The sequence below is a fragment of the Pleurodeles waltl genome, chromosome 11 (assembly GCF_031143425.1).
Source record: "Pleurodeles waltl isolate 20211129_DDA chromosome 11, aPleWal1.hap1.20221129, whole genome shotgun sequence".
Lineage (NCBI taxonomy): Eukaryota > Metazoa > Chordata > Amphibia > Caudata > Salamandridae > Pleurodeles > Pleurodeles waltl.
Genome location: NC_090450.1, coordinates 431,263,430 through 431,282,249, shown reverse-complemented (window position 1 = coordinate 431,282,249; position 18,820 = coordinate 431,263,430). Strand labels below are relative to the sequence as shown.

The 18,820-nt window shown below is 43.0% G+C and overlaps 1 protein-coding gene across 2 annotated transcripts in view; it reads left to right on the top strand.

Annotated features, from left to right (window-relative positions):
• PER2 (period circadian regulator 2) overlaps positions 1 to 18,820 on the top strand; it is a 441,952-nt gene that overhangs the window by 178,983 nt on the left and 244,149 nt on the right. For both annotated transcript variants that reach the window (XR_011199417.1, XM_069213793.1), the window contains exon 12: positions 6,418 to 6,526. Coding sequence is in view for 1 of the 2 variants with exons in the window: in XM_069213793.1 (XP_069069894.1) it covers positions 6,418 to 6,526 (109 nt within the window). In the remaining variant the exon portion in view is untranslated. The remainder of the gene's footprint in view (positions 1 to 6,417; positions 6,527 to 18,820) is intronic.

Below are 18,820 nucleotides of genomic sequence, written 5' to 3'. Positions count from 1 at the left end.
ACCAATGACTGACAAATCTGTGACACACCACTTTACTCAGATGACCCACTAGCAGCTTACATTTTAAGGGGCTGTATTCTGTAATATCATCTAGGACATCGTGATAAGTAGAGAGGGCGTCACAAAGCTGCAGATACCGGAAAAACTGGGAGGAAGCCATATTAAATTCCATCACCAGATCCTGAAAGGACTTCATGGTGCCTCCCCTCCAGATCACCAATCCTTGAGATCTCTAGTTGTCCCATTCCCTCAAGAGTAGTCACCTGGACCAGCCATATGCCCTCCCAAAGCAGAGTCTCAATGGCGAGCTTGTGGTTTCACCCAGTCCAGTAAAGCACAGCCATCCATGTACAAAACACCGCTTGGGTAATCTCTGGGAGCTGGGAGGGGGCAGGGACGCCAGAGAGGATGCCCATTACTTTGTCGAGCCCCAGTAAGGCCAGTTTGCCCTTGTAAGCAGGGTCATCCACCCCCCTGTGTAGCCAATCATTAACAGGGAGAAGCTGGGTAGCCCAGTAATAAAGCCTCATATTCGCCATAGCCAGTCCTCCGTCGTAGGATGCCCTAGTACGGCTCCCCATGTCCACCCTGAGAGTGCCCCCCAAATAAACGCCTGTGGGATGAATAAGAGGTAGATTTGCAGCACATCTAAAAGCTTCAGAAGAACCATAATTTTTAAAAGGGCAGCTCGGCCCATGACTTTAAGGGGAAGGGTTGCCCACCCTTTCATGTCTGCACGAACCTTTCGCGTCACAGGGCACAGGTTCAAGCTGCATGTGAGCCCCGGCTCCTTGAGATGTACATCCTCTGGCCTCGAAACTGATCCGGTGGATCGGGATTTGAGATTGCCACAACTCATGTTGCAGGACTCCAATTAATGCAGATGTCCCGACGCTTTGCGAGAGTTGCAAGATATAGAGGATCCTGGTCCCGGTTTCACCCAGGGGGATATACACAGCAGGACGTCATCTGCATACAAGGCAACATGGTTGTCAGTTGCAAGAACCTAGTCGAAACCCCGTACTTGCATGTCACACCTCACCCATGTCACCAGGGGTTAGATAATCAGGACAAACAAGAGCCAGGTCAAAGGGGAGTCCGATACCGAATTCACAGGACTGAACGTAATTAATGTGCATACCGGCAGTTGGGTGAAAGGCCTTCACGAAGTCAGACAGAAGGAGGATCGCTGGGTCCCCCCATGGCCTTGACACAGGACAGGGCCACTTGCATGTGACAAATGCAGTGTCTGGTCTCCAGGCGAGGGATAAACCACATTGTTTAGGGGAAACGAGGGTTGGGATGACTGTGAGCAGCCTGTTGGGCAGGAGTTTGGCATATATTTTTTTGCACATGTCGTTAAGGAATCTGCATTTGCTAAGAGTAGGCTTTTACCATTGCTCACACTTGCCTGTAGACTCTTATATTGCATGGTAGTTATAAATAGCAGTTTCTGTCATTTAAGATAACAGAATATTTCTGTTTTGTTGGAAACATTGAGTCTAATATCTGCAGTTAGTGTCTTCATGCGTACTCATTTTTCTTTTTACATGCATTCGTCCAGGTTCTTTGGCATTGTACAATGTCCTCAGCTTGCCACAAAACACATATTACATGGGTCAGACCCAGGGGTTCCACTGATCTGATGGGTTTGTTTGTGATACCAGAGATGTCAGGTGTGAAGCAATGTGAAGCGTATTATGGAGATGTTGTATCATTGACAATGTCACAACAACACTTTCTGTTTTGTTACTGTACCCAGCTACTTCCAATAAACGCTTAACTGAACATTTAATAAGGTTTTTAGTCTATTTAAAATGTTTATAAATAATATACCCTGCCTTTGTGCTTCTAAAATCAACTCTGTGCAGCCTTTACCTAACCCAAAGGTGCACAAACCCCTGGAGGCAGCCTTCAGCTATGTATGTGCAGCAGCCAATGAGAAAGGTTGTTAATTTATGTTGCATATAGTTTCGGAGGTTACTTTATTTTTTTGTGTGCGTTGTGGCGTATAACGTCATTTTCTTTAACCCTTCCGATTGTTGCAAATATTGGAAGGGAGAAGTCAATTTTGGGCAGCAAGGCATCAAAAACACCCCTGGCCCTTGGGAAAGGTAAGGAGAATCACTGCATGGGCCACTGACGCTCATTAATGATTCAGTCCATTTATGAACGTTGCTGCCTAGAACAAGTGATTCTGTTTGGAGCTGTTAAGGCTCACTTATGCTGGTGCCAATGAAGCTCATTAATATTGCTAGCATCAAGTCTATTTACTGTTTGATGCCATTGATGTTCATTACGCCATGGAGCCATTGCTGCTCATCAGTGCTTGAGGCCACTATGCGTCACTAATACTTCGGCCATTGAAGCCTGTTAATGCTGATGCCATAGTGTGGTGTTATTGCTTGGCACCATTGATGATTACTACTGCCTTGGCCTATTAAGTCTTAATACTTCCTGGCAACTTTGATTTTCATTACTGCCTGAGGTAACTAGTAATACTTCTTAAAGGCTCACCATTTTGCCACTCGTTATTGCCTAGAGTAATATACTCCCTTTACTACTTAACAGCATTGATATTTATTGGGGCCATTCATACTCTATGTGGAATTCAGGCTCATTAAAGTATTTAAATTCTCATTTAGAAAATGTAGGGCAACCTGACATCCATTTGGTGGTGGAGGTAATTACTACCGCCCACCAGATTTTGAGAACTCTGCTAACCCCGCAGAGATCCCTGTGCTTTCAGAGGAGCCACCACCACTCAGCAAACTTTTTTGTTTTTCAACAACAAACTCCCAAAGTGGGAGTTAGTTAAAAAATATATAAATATAATGATTCTGACACCCTGGAAGTCTTCTCATAGGGCATGGGGATTATTTTTATTTTTTTCAGTTAAGGACCACTAGGGTTTTCCTGGCAGTCCTGAACATAGAAAGCACATATGACCTTTTACTTTAAACAGGGCGCACAGTCTGGTGCACCTAAACCGATGGCCCGACTCAGATGCAGATTTTCCGACAATGGAGCTAGCAGGGCCACTGCGATGGAAAAATGTCAGTCCACCCAACTTAACATACAGTCGATGGACCATCAGTTTAATAAAGAGGATACTCAGCAAGATTTGTGGCAAAATACCCTATCTGTCAAACTCGAAATCAGGTGCTTAGTCATTACATCTAATGCTTATCAATGAAAGGAGGCATTCAATGTCCTTACTTATGGAGTTCATTGCCATTCAGAGCAGAGTAGCATTAATGGTCAGTAATGCCTCTGGCTATTAATGCGGAGTGTAGCAGCCCAATTTCTACTGGGGGTGGAGCCATATTTATGAGTTTAAGTAACTTTTTGCTAAATTGCTTTCGATCCCTTTCTGCCAAACAAATACTTGATTTTCTAATGGCAGTGAAATCAGGCTCACTCATGGATCTTTGCCCACCTCGTATTTTAAAATTAGCCCCTTTGTTGGTGGCTGATGCTTTGGAGCCAGTGTTTGCTGAAATTCTTCAGGAAGGGAATTTCCGGCGATCTGGAAACAGGCCACAGTGATTCCTCTCACTAAAAAAACGGGAAAGGACACTGCTGACCTTTCAAATCTTCGCCCGATCTCTCTACTACCGTGCCTGGGCAAAATGTTAGAAAAACATCTAAATTGTGAGTTATCTGCCTTCCTTCAAGAGACTGGCAAATTGGACCCGTCACTGCACGGCTTTCGCGGTGCTCACAGCACGGAAACAGCACTAATCTCTACTTCCGATATTATTCACCGAAGGGGCGATTTGGGAGAGGGTACGATTCTGGTCCTGTTGGACTTGTCAGCAGCTTTTGACACTATCCCGCCTACCATCTTGCTTAATCATTTGTCCCAGGTTGGAGTGAGAGGGAAGGCCTGGAAGTTACTCTGCTCCTTCCTCACGGAGAGAACGATCACAGTGGCTTGTGGAGACCATCGGGCCTCCCCTTTTCATCTGCCGTGTGGAGTTCTGCAGGGGTCTTCCCTCAGCCCAACGCTTTTTAATGTATATATGGCGCCCCTGGCGAACCTGGTCTGCTCTTTCGGCTTCCAGATTGTCTCCTATGCAGATGACACACAGGTGATTGTGCCAGTTTCACGTAATTGGGAGGACACAAAGGAGAAATTCCAATGTGGTATGACAGCAATTAACAGTTGGATGGCCGACAATTGGTTAAAACTTAACGGGGACAAGACGGTGATTATGTGTTTTGGGCGCCATAGTTCCCCTTGGCATAATAGTTGCTGGCCTCTAGCTTGTGGAGGTTGTCCGTCTCCTGTGTCTTTCGCAAAAAACCTAGGCATTATTTTTTACGACACCTTCTCGTTTAAGCCACAGATTAATCATATAGTCAAGACCTGTTTCTGGATATTAAAAATTCTTTAAAATGTTTTAAATCTTTTAGAGGACGATTTAAGGAGGCCAGTTGTGCTGGCTTTAGTCACCTCAACACTTGACTACTGCAATGCGTTACTACTCAATGCGAATAAATCATCCTTAGACAAATTACAGTCTATTCAGAATACTGCAGCACGCCTAACTTTGAATCTCCCTCAGTCTGTATCTGCTAGCAGATGTTTAACATCCCTTCATTGGTTACCGATTAAGAAGAGGATTATTTTTAAAACACTCTGGCCCTCATTCTGACCCTGGCGGTCTTTGACCGCCAGGGCGGAGGACCGCGGGAGCACCGCCGACAAGCCGGCGGTGCTCCAATGGGGATTCCGACCGCGGCGGTAAAGCCGCGGTCGGACCGGCACCACTGGCGGGGTCCCGCCAGTGTACCGCGGCCCCATTGAATCCTCCGCGGCGGCGCAGCTTGCTGCACCGCCGCGGGGATTCCGACCCCCTCTACCGCCATCCAGATCCCGGCGGTCGGACCGCCGAGATCCGGATGGCGGTAGGGGGGGTCGCGGGGCCCCTGGGGGCCCCTGCAGTGCCCATGCCACTGGCATGGGCATTGCAGGGGCCCCCGTAAGAGGGCCCCTACATGTATTTCACTGTCTGCTGCGCAGACAGTGAAATACGCGACGGGTGCAACTGCACCCGTCGCACAGCTTCCACTCCGCCGGCTCGATTCCGAGCCGGCTTCATCGTGGAAGCCTCTTTCCCGCTGGGCTGGCTGGCGGTCTGAAGGAGACCGCCCGCCAGCCCAGCGGGAAAGTCAGAATTACCGCCGCGGTCTTTCGACCGCGGAACGGTAACCTGACGGCGGGACTTTGGCGGGCGGCCTCCGCCGCCCGCCAAGGTCAGAATGAGGGCCTCTGTCTTACTCACAAAGCCTTACAGTCGGAGAGTTGTGATTATTTGAAGACCACTCTGCAATTTTATCAACCAACGAGACTTCTGAGATCCTCCTTCAAATATATGATCAAGGTGCCTCGCTGTAACAAGGCTAGATGGGGAGACCGTGGTTTTACGGTAGAAGCGGCTAGGCTCTGGAATGCTCTGCCTCTTACGCTTCGTCAAATGGGAACTCATTTTTCCTTCAGGAAAAGCCTTAAAACCTGGCTTTTTGTAAATTAGGTAGTCTTGTGGGGGGCTTGTGCTCTTTCCCTTTGTCTTCAGTTCGTTTAGCACTGCAATGCTTTTGCCGGAATGCGCTTTATAAATAAACCAATATAATACAATACAATACTGTGAAATAGGTGCAGTAATAATTCGAGCACCACACATGGCAAACCGCTGTTACAGCAACACCATTCCATAGAAAATAATGAAGATATAGATTTAAAATAGACCCCGTAGGAAATAATGTTTAGCTAAATTACAATATTTACAACAATAGTAAATAACTTAAAATATAAATACTTATAATTTAATGTTAAAAAATATGTTTAATTTAAAAATTATGGCACCTAAAGAGGAACAATTATGTTTTTTATTCTGCATTACTAATTATTAAAAATGAGGTACAGAATTAAGCAAAATGAATTTAAATATAGTTTAATACAAATTAATGCTACATTTTTTAATTCAAAAAGGTTATTACAACATAGTAAAATAAAATAAAAATATTTATATTTTTAGTTACGCTTTCAGCATTAAATTATTTTGTTAAATTAAATTGAATATAGTTAAATTGAAAGCTTCTGTTTTGATGTAACTACTAAGAAAGTGACTCTCCCCCTTTAGGCATACTTTTATCAAGCATCACCCTTAATTCTAAAGGGGTCTGGGTGTGGGAGGGGTGTTCAAAGCCTTGTATACCTCAAATAAATTGCCATTGTCAATGTCTAAGTCAACCACAGTCCTTGTTGAACAAGAAAACTCAAAGTTCCTTCATTCATTAAGTTAATTGGGGCTGTATGTACGGCACATTTTCCCATAGACACACAATGGGTAAAACCCTTTGATACATGTGGCCCATGATTCATTAATTTTACTTTTGTTGTGTTTCAAGGGGTCCTTTGAACGAGGATGTGTTTACAGCAGTGGACTCCATGGAAAATAAAGTCATCAATACTGACATCCAAGAGATCACTGAGCAGATATACCGAACGCTACTACAGGTGAGATGTTGTTTGAATTAGTATGTTTCTTGAGATTTTACTATGTGTTGATGTCATGTGCCCATATCCACTGTGCCTTTTGTGTGTGTGCTAATGCTAAGGTCACTGTTTGCAATGACTGCTTTGCCTGATGAGGAAAACACTTTCCCCTCCATTCATGAATAGCTTTTTAAAGACTAAAGGTTTCTCCTGATCCTGCTGCAGTGTTTAAAATGTTCTTGTTTTAGACCCTCCATACAATTGTTTCCACCATTATGTGATATTTAGAGTGCTTTTGGCTGGTGGTTGAATCGTTGTTCCATGTATTGTTGTACCTTCTAAAGTTGATAATAATTTAATTTAAACTTGCTTAGATTCCCAAGCACATGTTCCTGGAGGAGTACCCATATACTTTGACCTAGAAGGGATGTTTATACTTAAAGAGCAGTAGTTGCCATTTGACTGCAACATCCTATTATGCAAATCACTGTGGTGATCTGTGGAGGTGCCTGCCATCTATTACCAGTGAGCAGACAGGCTAGATTTGGGTGACAATATGAGTCTTGACAGTCCAATAATGTCGCTTGGTATGCCCATCAGTACTTTTTATCCCAAAAAAAACACTAAAGTGTGTGTGTGTGTGAAGGGGTTGTTTTTGTAAATAATATAGCATTATCTGTGAAGTGCTGGGAGTTTTCCTGTGTGGTAAGGCCCTGCTCTGCGTGAATGTCACAGGACGGAAAGTAAGTGGTTGAGCATATAAATTCCAGTATTTAAACTTTCTTTTGAGTTGGATGCACCCCTGGTGCAGTTGCATAATTTATAGGATGGCAGCCTATCTCTGCTACCAGGTGAAAATATCTTCCTTAAGATAGCCAGAGCCTGAACACAGCTTTAGACCATCATATGCAGCCAAGTTAAAACCCTCAGTACACATAAATTGCTGACATTCTTGTGTCACGCTGCCTATGCTCTCTGCAGGGGAAATCTCTAGACTTTATTTGATCCACAATGACTAACCTCACTCTCCAACCCCGAAGAAATATTAACTGGACCAACAATGCTAATATTACCATCATCCTGCTCCACTCCTCACTCTTCCATCAATGACAGTCAAATGTATCAAAGCAGCTGACAAGACCTGTTCCACTTTAAAAGAACCTGACATTCCTAGGAGGTATCTCCAAAGTGCTCAAGTGCTGTTTCATTAACTTTCTAGTAAACATTACTAGGCTTAGCTTCATTGCTGAGATAGCCCGCCAGATCACCTAGAAGCTAAAGTGGGAAATGGCAACCAAAACATAACAAGCATTTGCAATGCAATAGGTCTTGCATTTGCTTGAGTTAGAGGTATTGGTGTTATGAAAGCATAACTGGGCTTTTCTTGCCACCTAATTCCAGTGGCCTTGCATATAACTAAAAATACTAACAGGTCTACTGGAGCAACCGATGCCTTTAAAACACAAACTACTCCCATCTGAAAAACAAAAGTCCAAACCATAGGAAAGGTTAAAAAGATGCTGAATAGTGGGATGGGTTATTATTTTGGGGTCCCACTAACCTAGTGTGGGGACCCAGAGATGAATATACAGAAAGAGCACGTTGTGGTGAACGTTTGGAAGGTGGTCCCATTGTTCTACGACCACCGCAAGTTGAGTTATGAGCTTCTGAGTGCAGCGAATATTGTAGTATCATGTCTGTAATGCTCAGAATGGCCCCTATAGGGCACCACAATAAAAAAAGCATTTGTAAGAAACATGGTAATGTAAACATATAGTCAGCCCCTAGAGAGCACAACCGCAAGAAAAGAGAATGGCAGAAGGGAATGAAGTGTAACCATATATTTGGCCCGAGAGAGTGTACACATTTTCAAACCTATTAGAATATTATTAAAAACAAGACTTTTAAAACACAAACTACTCCCACCTGTAAAACAAAAGTTCTAGACCTAAGCATAAAAAGACACTGCATAGTGGGAATGGTTATCATTTTGGGGACCATAGTAACCTAGTGTGGGACCCAGAAGATTCGCTAGACAGAAAGAGCACGCAGGGCTGAATGGTTTGGTGGTGGTCCCATTGTCGTAGGACCACCACTCTGAGTTCTGAGCAAAATAAATATATGGGAGGAGTGCCCTGCAAAGCATTATGGGGTGAGTTTCCTGAGTGCAGTGAATATTGTAGTATGGGCTCTCCTGCTGTGCAGGGAGAGCCGAGTTGAGGATTTCTGTGTTTTTTTTTAATGTAAAGCATTTAGAAATAACAAGGAATTTTTTAAAGCCATGGAGTGTGGAGGGAAGGCACCAAAACAAAAATGAAATGGCTCTGATTAGGTAACAGTGTGAACAATGTGACGAGTGCTCCAATACCAGTGATCGAGTTTGCTCTGTTCGCATTCTGTGAAACTTCAAAGCACCGTAACCGCCATGGAGCGCAAAGGAGAGAGACGAGAAATAATTAGTTCACCCTCACTAAAGTATTTCGTCAATCATGCAATAATCCATGTAACAGGGTCAGTCTGCAAGGTGTAACTCAACAGCCTCAATGCAGGACCAACCTAAAGCATTTACCAATTAAATCAAGGGATTTTTTAAATGCAGGCCCCGGAACGAATGTAATTGATGGGCGTGAGAAGGGTGTAGTTAAAGCCCACAGAGCAGATTACAACAGGTCAAAAAGCAGCGCTTACAAACTGCTGTGCTGAACCTAATGAAAACGTACAGATAGCTTCAGGGGACAAAAGAAAAAAATATGGCAGGGATAAAAATTGAGCGACGCCAGCTGAATAGGACCGTCGTGGGCTTTTGTTCGTACTACAGAGTAACTAAAGTTACATTACATTCCTGCTGGACCCCGTGGACATCATTAGATGTAACATTGCATTAACTTCCGGGACAGTTAAGCCTGTTAAATTGAAAAATATCAACACACTAAGTAGACTTTGAAAAAGATGAAAAATAAAAACTAAGTATGCAAATAAATGGACCTAATATTATCTCTAGATAGATAAAACACCTGACGGCAGAGTATCTTAGATGTTTGTGCTTTTTGAACCGTGGAATTGTGACCTGCCCAAGGGCCAGTGATACGCAAAACAGGTTTCAGGCTAGCATAATCAATTTACTTTGTTCCTTCCCCTCGAATACAAACCCTGTTAGTACAGGATGCCTGGCTCTTGGCAACCCACTGTGCCGTATACTGTGAACAATGAATTATTAACCAGTGTTGTGAATTGATTGTTGATATCCAAGGTTACGTCGTCTTATCATATGTGTACTTCTATTAGATGATGTAGGGTAAATGTGTAACAAGTTCCACATAAAAAGTAATTCTGCATCTGTGTGGGGCCGCCCAAAACGCAGAGGCTGCAGAGACATGCAGTATATCCGTGGTACAAGTCACAATGGTATGGGGTGGAAATGCTCTATTGGAATGATATACTCTACATTCTAACTCTGAAAGGTGGTGGAAGATTGCATGTTGGAAACACTGTTGAATTGTGAACTAAGGCCCTGCTGGGGAGGCAGCAGGAGAGAAGCAGTCACAGGAGGAACAGTTTGGGCAAGAGGAGAGAAGCAGGCAGAAAAGACCCAGCAAAAGCAGGAACTGTTCAGGAGAAAAATGGAGACCTGGAGCTGTCTGGGTGAGAGGTAGGAAGAAGGGGCAGAAGCAGAAAAATCAGGCGAATGGTGTGCAGGATGAAAGAAGAGTTGGTGGAGGTGATAAGAGCATAGGCGCCGGAAGAAGGAGTACTGTAGCACCCCCTGATCTAATTAACCTCGAGTTCAGAAGATAAATAGGCTTTAAAGGTGCCTTTAAATGTTGTGTTTATCTTTTCCTCATTGGCTGTTTATTTGGAAACTGGAGCGTACTTTTAATTCTCTGACTACAAAGTGAGAGGATTTGGGAAAAGTGATCTATGTGACAATCCTGCTGCTAGGTTACAGGAAAGGAAAGGAAAGGCTGTAGCATGTGAGTTTTCTAACACACAGCAACATTTAAGGATTGGGAAATGAACCATACTTATGTTTCAAATTATATTAATTCGGAAAGCACAAATAAAGCATTTTTTTGTCATTCTGAAGAGTGATAGAAACAATGATTTTAATCCAATTAAAACAATTCAAGACACTTTACTTGGTGATGTGCATATGATAAATATTTGCTGAAACCTGATTTTTCGGTTCAGTTTCGTTTTTGAGCTACATAGACTAACCAGTAAAACTGTGTGTCTATGTAAAGAAGACAGATGGTGTCTTGTCTGTAAATGCCAGTGTGCTACCTCACCAGTGCTCCAAAATGCACTTCCTGCTGCATACCACACCCTTACCACTCTCCTGCTGAATGGGTGTGGCACATTTGCTAAACTTGTTTTTGTATGATTTTTTTTTTATATGATGCTTTGAATATTTTACTACCCCTGTGAATTCAGGGATATAACATTAATGGCAAAACCCCAACTTTAAAAACTGTTCCCACACCACTAGATACGGGAATGTAAGAAAAAAGTACTGGGTGCAGGAAACGTTGAGGTGAGACAGGGCGAGGAAAGTAGAATCTATTGACAAGAGGATGGGCATTTACAGTGAGGGAAGTGGGGGAGAAGTAGCTGACAAAGTGGCAGGGGCAGAACGGGATGGACAGAGGCAGGGCGCAGAGACAGGGTGGCAGCAGGTTGAGAGGAAGCAAAGAGACTTGGAACTGCTTGAGAGGAGGGAGTGGAAGGCAGAGTGAAAGAGAGCAGACCTGAGAAGGGTGAGTAGAAAGAGTATGGAACTGACATACTCACAGGCAGGAAACGACCCAGTTAGCACCCCCTCTCTGCCTGGGCACAAAGCTAAGTACACTTCAAAACTTCTCCATGTTGGTAAGGAATTCAGAAGTGACTATGCACTCCAAAATCTCTCTTGTACAGCAAACCTAGTAAACAAATGAACATTGCACCTCATGTGATTCCTGTGTTAAATAATCATTTACACTAGATTACTTTATAAAATTCAGGCAACCACCCCCTCAGTGCTTTTCTCTCTCAGCTACAGCAACTGACTATATCTCGTAGTCCCTCTCTACCTGCTTCACGTGCTAAAGAGAATTCAGAACGCAGCTGCCAGACAGCTCCTGGATCTGGAATCACGGCTCGCCTGCCTTCCAATCTACTCCCTGGCTGCTTGTGGCTGCTTGTGGATGCACATAGCACCATTAAAATGATGTACGACACGCACAGATCCACCCAGAAAACTGGACCACTCTTCCTTCAGCGTAAGCTTACATCTACTACCAAACTGGACCATTAGTTTCTAGGTTGTCTCCACGCCTGACCATTCCTTTCTTCAAAAGTGTTCCACTTGTGGGAGCTCTTTCTCGCTAAATATGGCCCAGCTCTCGAACTCGATTCTTGCAAAAGAATAACTGACAAGCACCTCCGGTATTTCTCGAGATCCTTATTTGGTTCTTTCCCTTCACATATTTTATTGCACAGACCATGTTTTAAAAAGATGTTAGATACGTGCATGGGAGGGTTCAGCTATTATTATACAACCCACGCTCATTTAAAGCGACCAGTGTGCAAATTCATGACTGGAACACGTCACAGATCCTCGCACCCTAAACTAGGCATAGTCATAATCCCACAACCTTTCAAGCATGCACTGAAACGACATCCCAGGAAACTGATCTCATTCGCAGTACTTTGTGGCCCTGTCGAGAGCATGAAGTGGTATAACTTTCTACGATATACATGTTGGAGGGTGAAAAGATGCAAATCGAGTAAAAAGAAAGCTAATACTGCTGAAGGCAGAAGCTCAGATAGCCAGAGAACTTGAGAGAAAAGCAGATAAAGAAGTGGGTTGCCATGTGGCTTGTGGGCGCTATAATTAGCATTCTGGCAAATAAAGCTGGATTCAAATAAAAGTCCAGAAGCTTAAAAATTAAAACTTGTAATAACTGCCACTTCACCAGACATAGGCCAGAAAAGAGAGAGGCACGATCTAGCGCAAATCTTCCTTTTTCACTTTCCTCATCTGCGGAGAGAGTGAGAGTACAGCACTGACATCAATTCTTTCACTCTCCTCAGTCCGCTGGGCTGTCCGGACACCGCATCATTACGATTCCTCCCCTCGCGCTGTGAACAGCTCCTTCCTAGTGCAGGCCTCTCACTTGTATCCATTATATTTTAAAGGTGATATTCTCGGTGGTGGCAACAAGAGGGCAGCTGAGGAAAAGTAATGTGGCAAGAACAGCGAGGGCCACATACAGCAGAGAGCACCTTTGGTGCAGACTGAAAGCCCCTGAACAAATGGAAACACGGCTAGGGGGACCGCCAGGTCATGTCAGAAAGCCTTATTTGTAGCTAGGTTAGATTCCATCGACATAGTCAACAAAGGGCAGTCTGCGGTGGCACAGGGTTGGGACAGCAGTGCTCAGAGCAATGGGAGAGAGGGACTGAGTGACGGGCTGCAGGAGGTGACACGAACGTGACAAGAGCACAGTCCAGGTGACTCTCATGGAATGTGTTGACAAAACAGACTGGTCAGTGCTCAAATAATAAATGGAAAACAGATTTAGCTGTCTTGTAACCTCAGATAAAAAATAAAAAAAAATTCGAGGAGCAGCGGAGATCAGACATGATTTGCAGCACTGTTTACAGAAACTGCAGTGCAAATGAAAACATTGAGAGCGCCCGTGTGTGTTTGCTCTTAGCCTTGTAAATTACTGACTGGACTTTTATTGCCACACAGACTGAAAATATCAAGAGGAAGAGAGCGAGAGGAGCTGGTCCTATAAAAGCCCCCCTCTGTTTTTAATATGTTTGCAGAGGGAGCTGGTGGGGAGGAGGAACTGAACAAGCACCCACACTGTTGAGGTGAAACAGGCAAATGCCAAAAAAAAGTCCCTTACAGAAGAGGTAAACAGGACATAGCGTAATTACACAGTACTTTGTGCTGCTCCCAAAGTGAAAAAAGGCAGGACAAAGAGGCAGAACTGACCAGTAGCAAGCAAGGATTTTTGAAGCACACTGCAGCTAACAAATCAAATAGCTTTTCTTCACAGTATAAGTATACTTAAGTATACAACACGTCAAACGCTAACGCTCGACCTAAAAAGGCAACAGTTAAGTAGCTGTTGATGCCTGCACATTTGTTGTTGTATTTCTAGACAAAAGAAACATTCTACTTTTTTTGCATTCAGTGATATAACAACTGTGTTGATAGCAAACCAGTGTAGATGTTGAGACTGAACTATCAATTCTGGTAAAGCATATTACTCATTAAGTATTCTCCACTAATACAGCTTAGTACCCTAGTTATACGCTCTATGATTCTGAAGGTAGTTCACTTTTTTGTCAGGGGTGTGTTATTGTCCTCAGGTGTTGCCTCTTTCCATTTCCTTTTCAGCTCATAGTTTTATAAAGTGTAGGTGAAAATCTCTTTCTACACTACATAGACATGCCTTTTGTGTATTAACACATACAAATCCTCCGTTAAGTTACTAGTTGCAAGTTTACAGTCATATTTTAAATCCTGCATGTTACTATTGTCATAAACTCCTGTTATCGTAAAAAGACTGCTGGAGTTTGGTCTGCTGCACCACCAAACGTGTGGGACTGAGTCTGATCCTCCAGCTTGTGATAGCTGTCGGCCTAACCCTTTCTGGTCAGCTAGCAGCACCTCAGAAGTACCATATGTAGAAGTGATTGGTGGCAGCCTATCACATGACACTCAGACTCCTCAGATTAGTTGTGGTGGACCAGATCTTACCCCTTACTCTGTTATATAAGCCTCATACATGGAAGGAGAAAACAGACACAGGATCTTGGTTCAAAAGGTTTTAATGAAGTAACTGCATTCTATGTCGAAAGGCATGAATTGAGATTATGAGGAAAATGAAACACAGCGTTATTACAGCAGTGACCACAAAAGTGAAACACAAGAAGAGTTCTACCATAGTATCATAATAGTGTGCCTAACATTCCTACCTACAATACTATGTTTCGACATGAGCGCAAGTGGCAGTGGTAGCCCTGATCCGCCCTTTTGGTCTCAAGAAGGAAGACCAACCCCCATACCTGCGTTCAGAGGTGAAGAAGAGGTCTATTAGTCTGCGGGGAGTCCACCCACGTAGACGAAGAGGAACCAAAAGGTTTTGGCAGAAACTGCAACAACATGCAGCATAGGATGACAGACAGCTGGAATGTCCCCTCAAAGATGATGTGGACAGTGTAATGCATCATATTAACATATCTGTTTTTCTAAAAACTGCCCTGACTTGACAACACATATTTTACTGTGTAGGGTAAACAATGTTCCCTTTGGACCGGCTGAACCAGGTAATCAGTGAATACTGCCCCGGGTTGAGCACAGGATGAAAATGTTGTGCAAATAAATGAATAACAGATTGTGAAAGGAAGGACAACTGATAAAAGGAACAAAAACATCTCCACTAAAATGAAGCTTTGCTAAAATAAAAAAAAGAATAAAAGTGAAATGTAACTAGGTAATATGGAACAGGCCTCCGGCCCAGAGCTAAACAATGTGCCCATGTAAAAGGCTAAAATAACCACACAACACTACCACCATCTCAGAGTGTGGGGATACATATTCCTACTTCAAGAAGTATATCTCTACCTGATTGCGAAATATTGAGACCAACAAAATGTAATGGAAACAAAGTTGGTGAAATATTTACAGTGTTAAGGAATTGCAATTCCGGCTAGCCAGCACAGCAGGGAATTGTGATATCAGTATCATATGTACAGAATGAAACTTTGGTCAAATAACATATCCATATAATTATAAATAAGATTAAAAGTTTGGCATAAGTTCTCATTATTATTTTGTTCATTCCCTGGGAAGGCTACAGGCTGATCCAGGCTCTCTTTGTTTAGTTGTAAGAGCATGGCCTCTATGCCATGCTCTCAGGTATCGGTCTGCACAATTAATTCTTCGGAGAATTAAGGGGCCTTGAGCACGGACGCTGTACACATGGCCTTCTTCAGGATGTCAAAAGCTTTCTGGCACCCTTCCGCCCAGATCACCTGACAAGGCTGCTTCCTTGAAGTCACCTCTGTCAAGGTGACAATGGTGCCATGTCCCTTGATAAATCTCCTGTAATAGCCAGTGAGGATTAGGAAGTATGTCACCTCTGTCTGGGTCTTGGGGGTTCCCAAACCAGAATGGTTTGAATTTTGACTGATGGGTTGCCAAAGAGAGGTCTGCGTCATCACCCAGAACTGGAGGTCATTTCCAGTTCTGGGTGATTCCCTAACCAGGTCCTCCCAGCTAGAACTGAAGACTGCAATGTCGCCTACGTAGACGGCACTGAAGTTTTCATACCCAGTCAGGACCTGATTGACCAACCTCTGGAAGGTAGCAGGGGTGTTCTTCAACCCAAAATGCATCAACTGGAACTAGAAATGCCAGTCAGAGGTAGAGAACGCAGACCTCTCTTTGGCGATACAGTGTCCTTTGCTCCTCGCATCTTGTTGTCAACACCACTCCGAACCAAAGTACTGTTTTGGCAGGCCAAAACATGTCCCTGCATCCGACCTGCGCTCTATCGCGGTTGGCCTGACTTTTCAGATTTGACCCAGTCTAGCGCGACCAGATTTCCCCGATTGGCACTTTATGCTTCTAAGCACTACAACTAAGTTTATTCTTTGAGAATTTATATCTCAACTTCTGCTTATTGGATTTTTGTTGTTATAGTCTTGTTTTGTTCATTAAATTAAGCTCTAGTTTTCCAACCAAATGTGGTACTGTTTTGTGATGTTTTCACTGTTTTTGCTGTTTGGAGTGTTGCACAAATACTTTACACTTTGCCTCTTTATTTAAGTGTGCCTGCTCTGTGCCAAGCTACCAGAGGGTGAGCACAGATTCATTCATGGTGTGTATCTGACTAATCCTGACTAGGATTGTGGTTCTTGCTTAGTGCATACCTCTGCCAAACAGAAACCCAATTTCTAACATGTGGTTTCACTGAAGGTGGTGGGTAAAGAGACTTGCCTTCCCTCCATTGTGCAGCTACCAAAGACTTACACAAAAAAGTGAAGATTGCCTCCAAGGATCTCACTGCTTGCAGAGTAGTCCATTTAACTCCAACGTTCACAGAAGTACTTTTGAGTCATTCTCAGAAAATGTGAATGATTACCGCTATTTTGAGAAACCATCGAATTTAGGGATTACGCAGTGTGGCATTCTATAGTAAACCACCTGTAATGGTTTTTTGTTTTTCTCAGTTCTGCTCTACACATCTACAATTTGCTCCACCCACTACCACAAGCTTCTGTTCAGTCAGAAGGCATGAACGGGCTAAAGATGGGCTTTCCTTTTCTTTTTCAGCTTCTAATTGGCATAAGGGCATAGAATTGGCAAGTCCTGCTGACAGTCCATTAGTTGGCACGCTGCACATCCTGAGTTAGTATGTATTTTGAATGTACAAGGCCAAGTGCCACTGTGACTGCCCTCTCACATGCAAATATCAGGGAGTCAGGGAAAGCCTGATCAGCTGTCACATGGAATAAACAATTAGTGCAGTAGATCTCATGTAAAAGCAGGCCTGCCAACATTTAGGGTGCCACTGTTTGTCCAATTTTATTGGAACTCTTCACAGAGCCACTCGGTGAAGAGTATTCATCTCATGTTCAATGCTGAAGAAAGCTGTAAACCTTTACATAGAGTGTTTTTATAGCTTGCGTTTGGACTAGACATTGTACTTATTTACCGTTCAGGATTTTCTAACACTCCATGAAAGGGAGTTAGCTTTAGAAAGATTTGTTAGTTTCTTTTGTGCGGGTTGGGTGGTAGGTGTGAGTTAGCTGCTCCGATAGTGGTGGTATTCCACACCCTGGCCTATATTCAGGACCCATCCATACAAGGCCTCTTTACCTACTCCAAGCCAAAGTACCATATGGTGTAAATTGCAAGGTGGTTGCAAAAGGAGGCAAACAGTGTGTCAGTTGGATTTCATCCTAGCGGCTCCCCAATGAGCCAGTTACTACTATCAGGCCTTCTTCTGTAAAGAAAACATCCCTTCTTCACTTCCCAAAAACCACAGAAGGCCCAGCTCATCAGGTAACACCTCATTGCACAGTGACAGCCTGATTACAGTAATTCCCCTGAAGAGACCCCTCTCTTGACCTCATTTTGAGAATATAACCCCTCACTCACTACCTCTGACTTGTTCAACTCCCACACCTCCTGAATATATTCTTGTGCCCCCTTGCTTGCTGCCTTCATTATTGCGAGCCTTCTCTTTTCTGTAAGGCATAGTTCTTGTACATCTCTTATTTGTTATATAGCTATGTTTGGACTAAACTTAAACAGATACATACAATGTTAAATACAGTGATTGGAACATGATTCGGATTCATTCAGAAAGTAGCTAGGTTATCATGGAGTTATGTTGCTTTTATACTTCCAAGATATCTTTGAGTGGTGGAGTCAAAATACACATTTAGTCCAGATATCAGAAACAGAATAAAAGAAAAAAAGAGACAAAAACAAGGGAATTGAAGAGGAGGGTCTTTTTTCCCAGCTCTCTCAACGTAATTTGAAGTGTGTAGCAATTAAAGAACTACCTTGTTGTTTCCCCAAACTCTCAGATGTGTGGTCCTTCAGGGGGCCTTTATGTATTATGGTTATGGCAGGATTAGCCCTGCCTTCCTTTGACACTGGTTGGGGCCATTTCTATTTCAGCCACTCCAGTGCTTAAAAAGATCATGCAGAAATCTGTACTGTGAGGTCTGCATGTTTATTTAGATTGCCAGATAATGGAAATGCTACATTTGATTACGAGACCACTTTTCCTTTTTGTTAACCATATTTTCTCATGGTATACCCCCACCAAGTTAATGCCAGTACGTTAATGGACTACAGAAATGCTGTTGCATTGGTGTAATAATTATAGAAATTACTATTACCGTGATGTAGATAAGTATGATGGCATTATTAAGGGTAAGGGCTAATATTAATTACAATGAAAACGGTTTGCAGTGTAAATGTTTAATTTAATCTAAATAAAGAACTAGTTACGGTTAATAATAGGGTTAAGTTAAGCAAAATCACATTCTTTAAATTAATTAATGTGCAGTTAAGGTTAGTGCCAGGATTTGTTGATGTATCATTATTATAATCTAAAACTAAGGATGAAGTCTAGGTTTAGAATTAGTACAAATTTAAGATAGCTATGCAAGCTGAAATAATGTAGGGTTGGAGCTAGTATTAGGGCAAATGTCAGGATAATTACATGTACTTTTATTTCAATTCACTTAAAATTAATTAAAATTAAGAGTTAAACCTATTGTCATGCATAGGTTAGG